Genomic DNA, 6851 nt, shown 5'->3' with positions numbered 1-6851 from the left:
AAGCCATATAAATCATTGAACATTGTTCTGTACCATTTGATACTATGTTTGGCCAATGGTATAGTGTATATTCACCAAATATGCCAATTTGCTGCATTTCCTATACGGGGTTAACTTCTCCCATGCTGAAAATACAAGCCCACTGCTTTGTAGAGCATCAGACCCTCTTGCTGCCCCTCCTCACCCCCCAGCTGCATTCATCTCCTCCCATACTACAGCTGATTGGTTACAAGTTTCTATATTTGATCCATATTACTCCAAACTGCTCAAACAACTGGATGCTGGATGACAGGACAGTGACAAAAGGCAGTGACAGGGCAGAGAGGACATAGATAGATAAAAGATACTGTAGATAGATAGATAGATAGATAGATAGATAGATAGATCAGATCTGTACTTTCTTTGAGGAGTACACAGTGCATTACCTGAGGATACCCCACATTGTGTGCGACCACTTTTGTCTACAGGATCTGCCTAGCTGGAATGCATAGATCTGAGTCAAATTACTGCAGAGAGGAGACTACTCTGGGTCGAGGTGGTGGAAGTTCATGGGTCCCACCTCCGGCCGCTGCTCCTGATCCCGGCCGAACCTCCAACTCTCCAATAGCTCAGGTCAGTCCTGTTCCAAGCCCCCAGTCTGGATATGGCGGATACAGCTCCTCTGATGAGAAGCCTGGTGACCCTCGAATCAGGCGCCCCATGAATGCTTTTATGGTGTGGGCCAAGGATGAAAGGAAGAGACTGGCACAGCAAAACCCGGACCTACACAATGCTGTACTAAGCAAGATGTTAGGTGAGAATAAGTTCTGTGATGGGATGGGGAGGAAATCCAGCATGAATTGTTCTATACCGCCATAGATAATGCAGGACGAGCTGATATCAGTATAGGAATGAATGACATAGGAGTGAGGATGTGCAACCACAAAGACTGGCAGAAGGGCACAGTGATATTAGATGTCTACCAGCATAGTGTATTAAAATGTATATGTATATATGGACAAGTGTTTATGTGTCATGAATATTATTCTGCTTTATCTATATATCAATCCATCTATAGCACACCTCCATCCATCTATCTGTCTGTCTATGTGTCTGTATGTCTGTCTATCCATCCATCTCCTCTAGAAGTTTAATAATTGTATAATAAAAAGTTCAGCAACTTTCTAATATACTTTGTGCTTCAATATCCTAAAGTTTAAAATATCTCTGCTTAATGTCAGAAAATAGGAACAGGAGAATGAAAATCTGTATAGCATGAATTCTTCCCGTAGCTGAGGGTTTGTTACAGCTGACGCTACTATAGACAATTCTCTGTAGGGAATATGTCACCACACTGGCGGACACTGATGGAAATGGGCAACTGTGCAATAATTATTATATGGGCCCTTTGCAGCCCAAGAGCTTTTCATAGTGCACAATTCCACCTGCTTTGGAGATAGAAATACTGTGCAGCTAAACAGGTTACATTAGTGACATGTCCCCCCCTGGGTCACCAGGTTTTTGTCGCTTGATCTGAGAGCAGCAGCACATAGGAGGCAGTATTATAGTAGTTGTATTCTTGTCCGTAGGGGGTAGAATTATAGTAGTTATATTCTTGCACATCAGGGTAGTATTATATTAGTTATATTCTTGTACATAGGGGCAGTATTATAGTAGTTATATTCTTGTACATAGGGGCAGTATTATAGTAGTTATATTCTTGTACATAGGAGGCAGTATTATAGTAGTTATATTCTTGTACATAGGGGGCAGTATTATAGTAGTTATATTCTTGTACATAGGGGCAGTATTATAGTAGTTATATTCTTGTACATAGGAGCAGCATTATAGTAGTTATATTCTTGTATATTGGAGCAGTATTATAGTAGTTATATTCTTGTACATAGGGACAGTATTATAGTAGTTATATTCTTATATTCTTGTATATAGGAGGCAGTATTATAGTAGTTATATTCTTGGACATAGGGGTCAGTATTATAGTAGCTTTTATTCTTGTACATGGGAGCAGTATTATAGTAGTTATATTCTTGTACATAGGGGTCAGTATTATAGTAGTTATATTCTTGTACATGGGAGCAGTATTATAGTAGTTATATTCTTGTATATCGGAGCAGTATTATAGTAGTTATATTCTTGTACATAGGGGTCAGTATTATAGTAGTTATATTCTTGTACATAGGAGCAGTATTATAGTAGTTATATTCTTGTATATCGGAGCAGTATTATAGTAGTCATATTCTTGTACATAGGGACAGTATTATAGTAGTTATATTCTTATATTCTTGTATATAGGAGGCAGTATTATAGTAGTTATATTCTTGTATATCGGAGCAGCATTATAATAGTTATATTCTTGTACATAGGGACAGTATTATAGTAGTTATATTCTTATATTCTTGTATATAGGAGGCAGTATTATAGTAGTTATATTCTTGTACATGGGAGCAGTATTATAGTAGTTATATTCTTGTACATAGGGGTCAGTATTATAGTAGTTATATTCTTGTACATGGGAGCAGTATTATAGTAGTTATATTCTTGTATATCGGAGCAGTATTATAGTAGTTATATTCTTGTACATAGGGGTCAGTATTATAGTAGTTATATTCTTGTACATAGGAGCAGTATTATAGTAGTTATATTCTTGTATATCGGAGCAGTATTATAGTAGTTATATTCTTGTACATAGGGACAGTATTATAGTAGTTATATTCTTATATTCTTGTATATAGGAGGCAGTATTATAGTAGTTATATTCTTGTACATGGGAGCAGTATTATAGTAGTTATATTCTTGTACATAGGGGTCAGTATTATAGTAGTTATATTCTTGTACATGGGAGCAGTATTATAGTAGTTATATTCTTGTATATCGGAGCAGTATTATAGTAGTTATATTCTTGTACATAGGGGTCAGTATTATAGTAGTTATATTCTTGTACATAGGAGCAGTATTATAGTAGTTATATTCTTGTACATAGGAGCAGTATTATAGTAGTTATATTCTTGTACATAGGGACAGTATTATAGTAGTTATATTCTTATATTCTTGTATATAGGAGGCAGTATTATAGTAGTTATATTCTTGTACAGTATTATAGTAGCTATATTCTTGTACATAGGGGCAGCGTTATATTTGTTATATTTTTGTATATAAGGGGCAGCATTACATTTGTATTCTTGCACATAGGGGGCAGTATTATTGTATTATATTCTTACACATAGGAGGTAGTTTTCTAGTAGTTATATTCTTGTACATAGGGGGCAGAATTATAGTAGTTATATTCTTGTACATAGGGGGCAGTAGTATAGTAGTTATATTCTTGTGCATAGGAGCACTATTATAGTAGTTACATTCTAATACATAGTGGAAGTATTGTATTAGTTAGATTATTTTATTAGTTGTATTCTTGTACATAGGAACAGTATTGTTGTAGTTATATTCTTGTATATAGGGGACAGTATTATAGTAGTTATATTCTTGTATGTAGGAGGGCAGTATTATAGAAGTTATATTCTTGTACATAGGAGGCAGTATTATACTAGTTATATTCTTGTACATAGGGGCAGTATTCTACTAGTTATATTCTTGTACATACGGGCAGTATTATATTAATTATATCTTTGTACATAGAAGCAGTATTATAGTAGTTATATTCTTGTACATAGGGAGCAGTATTATACTAGTTATATTCTTGTACATAGAGGCAGTATTATAGTAGTTATATTCTTGTACATAGGGGCAGTATTATAGTAGTTATATTCTTGTATATAGGGGGCAGTATAAAAGTAATTGCATTCTTGTAGATAGGGGACAGTATTATAGTAGTTATATTCTTGTAAACCCGGACAGTTTTAATATAGTAGTTATATTTTTCTCCATTCAGGTCATTATTATATTACTTAAGTTCTTGTCCATGGAAGGTTACATTATAGTAGTTAAACTTTTATACATAGAAGCAGTTATTATAGTAGTTATTAAAGTTATTGAATCCATATGTGACATTACTGTTTCATGTTCTCAGGTCAGTCCTGGAAAAGTCTGACTGCATTAGAGAAGCGCCCCTTTGTGGAGGAGGCAGAACGTCTACGTGTTCAACATCTTCATGATCACCCAAACTACAAGTATCGCCCACGTAGGAAGAAGCAGGCCAAAAAGATGAAGAGAGTTGAGTCGGTCCCATTGCTGAGGCCTGAGGGATACTCTGGAGGACATGCTCCTTCCAACCTCACCCACTTCAGAGAACTGCAGCCTTTGGCTTCCAACGACTTGGAGAGTTTTGGGTTGCCAACTCCAGAAATGTCTCCGTTGGATGTTCTGGAGCAGGGTGAGCCAGCCTTTTTCCCACCTCATATGCAAGAGGATTCTGAGCCCATACCCTTTAGATCCTACCAGCATGGCATTGAGTATGCCCAAGAGAAGACGCTGAGGGAGCTCTCTATAACATACTCTCCCTCACCATCTCATATGAGTACTATCCTTAGGACTCCACCGTCCACTGCATTCTACTACAACCCTCAGGGAGGTCCTCCAACCTCCACTCCTCTGGGCCAGCTCTCTCCACCTCCTGAAGCACCCCAGCTGGACACCATGGATCATCTGAATCCATCCGACCTATGGGTAGATGTTGACCGCAATGAATTTGACCAATATTTGAATATGAGCAGGACTCAGGTATCTATTCCTGGGTATCTCTTGCCAATGACCAAGCTGGCTACTGCTAGGACTATGCCCTGTGAGGAGAGCAGTCTGATTTCTGCTCTCTCTGATGCCAGCACCACTATGTACTATAGCCCTTGCATCACAGGCTGACAAGACTCTACAGAATGAGCAAATGACTGGTGTCTATAGTGGCAGATGGGCACCAGTATGGGGCAGGCTCAGCCCTAGCTCAGCGATCAGCTGGGTGCCAAGTGCAGATTATCCCTGTGATATAGGAATGTGGAATAGGGTCACTGGAGGACAACACTCTAGTATTTTTACTAGGGTACAAGGCAGCAGACAGTATAAAGGGACTGACCTTGGATATTATACAGTGCCGCTATGATCTCAGCATTGGATACAGCAGTAAATGCAGAAGATTATCTCTGTATTTAAGGGGAACTAAAAGCTAATAAATATAGATTGTTCACAATGAAAGTTGTAGAAGAGAGCATTGCCCACAATGTTCAGAGCTTAAGGTGGAATGTTCAGATTTACAAGGTTAAAGTAGGTTACACGTACATGGGAGTGCCCTTAAAATTGGGAACATATTATTCCCTATGGAGTAGTCATTATGGATTTGATAGATTGTTTAGTGCCGGAATTTTTATTTGCAAGTGATAGGTGCACCTTGATGGGGGACATAATACATGAATCCATATCCTGCCTTAATAAAAGGATGAGTTGCAAGTTTTCTGCTTCCATGTATTAATATATTTCCTAAATAGAAAACAGAGATTGCAGTAATTAGTGATGTCATCACACGGGCGCTGATGTCACTTTTTGGCAATCACTTTTTCTCCTACTGATTGTCCAGTCCAACCATGAACATATGTGTTATAGGAATTGTAAACTATCTCTATTTGTCAGACTATAACTACATTGCCATCCAATAATTGAGATGAGATCTATGCCATCCGCTACATTGATGATACACAATATTACCCTACTGCAACTTTCTAGTAATTATACACTGCCAAAGAAAAACCTTATGGGGGTCAGTATAAATTCTGTGCACTGAAACAGTTGCCATACTTTTCACAAAAGATCCCGACAGCAGAAGCGAACTTCATCTTTCCGGGCCCTAAAATCTGTAACATTGCCCTAAGCTAATATGCCCCATTTATAAAACTGGTGTCCTTCTATATGGAAGAGGTGGCATTGGGACCTTTATTGCTTTGATGCCCTCCCAGGTACAATCACAACCACTGTAATTCCTATGGTTATGTTCCTGCTGATTAATGAATTATATTGTTACCTTATTGAAACAAAGTTGCAACTTTTTGTAAACACAGGGGTAGAAACAAAAGTTTTGCAAATCATTGTATTAATTGCAGGCTATGGATTCCAAAGTTTTATGCGACCAAGGAGCGAGAGAGAAATTGTTGCGCTGACTGTCTGCATGCCGAATCTTCTAAAAATAATACAGCCAGATGTAGCCTTACAGTCCCTGATACTGTGCCCGGTACTGGATCACCATCCAGAGCTGAGATTTAAAGTGACCCGTCCGTGACCATAGAGTTCAAACCCCGTGAACAGCAGGTCCATTTAACACCCTGGCTGCCGGGATTCTGGGTAACATATTGCACTGGCCTCTCCTGTGTCCTGAGAGGTTCAATCAGTATTGTATTCCATGTTACAATGTGTTTTTTTTACATTTGTATACCATGTAAAAGATGTTTGTCATTGTAACATTTTTTTATGTAACAAAGCCATAAGTGAGGAGAAAAAAAAACGAGGATTTGACTGAATGGGTGTTTTTATATTGAATTTGGTTGAGTCGGTGTTCAAACTATACACAGATATGACGGCACTATAATGTCACAGTCTAAGAATTGGTATATGATACAAGACATTTAAGACAATAATGCGAATACACCTATGATACTAACATAATATATGCTCACAAGCACTATACACACGGCTTCATACACACACTGTAAACTTACATACATTACACATATACACATTAATTAAAGAGGTATGTACACAAACCTACAGTATGTATACAGATAGACACAGATACATACCTACACTGTACTTAAATACACACAAATATATTTTCTACGCATATACATACACACATAGCACACAGTTATCAAACATATACATCTGCAAACATCTATAGTACACATACATACACACATATA

At 37.7% G+C, this 6851-nt stretch overlaps 1 protein-coding gene across 1 annotated transcript; it reads left to right on the top strand.

Moving 5' to 3' along the window:
• The first annotated feature begins 230 nt into the window (after nucleotides 1–230).
• SOX18 (SRY-box transcription factor 18) lies at nucleotides 231–5825 on the top strand. The gene is made up of 2 exons (XM_073682894.1): nucleotides 231–793; nucleotides 4025–5825. Exons 1-2 carry the CDS (start codon nucleotides 484–486, stop codon nucleotides 4810–4812), a joined length of 1098 nt encoding a protein of 365 aa, XP_073538995.1. The 5' UTR covers nucleotides 231–483; the 3' UTR covers nucleotides 4813–5825.
• Nucleotides 5826–6851: the final 1026 nt, after the last annotated feature.

The sequence above is a fragment of the Phyllobates terribilis genome, unplaced genomic scaffold (assembly GCF_046119375.1).
Source record: "Phyllobates terribilis strain yellow unplaced genomic scaffold, ASM4611937v1 Scaffold_5__5_contigs__length_657084704, whole genome shotgun sequence".
In the NCBI taxonomy this organism is placed as follows: Eukaryota; Metazoa; Chordata; class Amphibia; order Anura; family Dendrobatidae; genus Phyllobates; species Phyllobates terribilis.
Note: the sequence above shows the minus strand (reverse complement) of the source record. Positions and strands in the feature narration are given on the sequence as shown.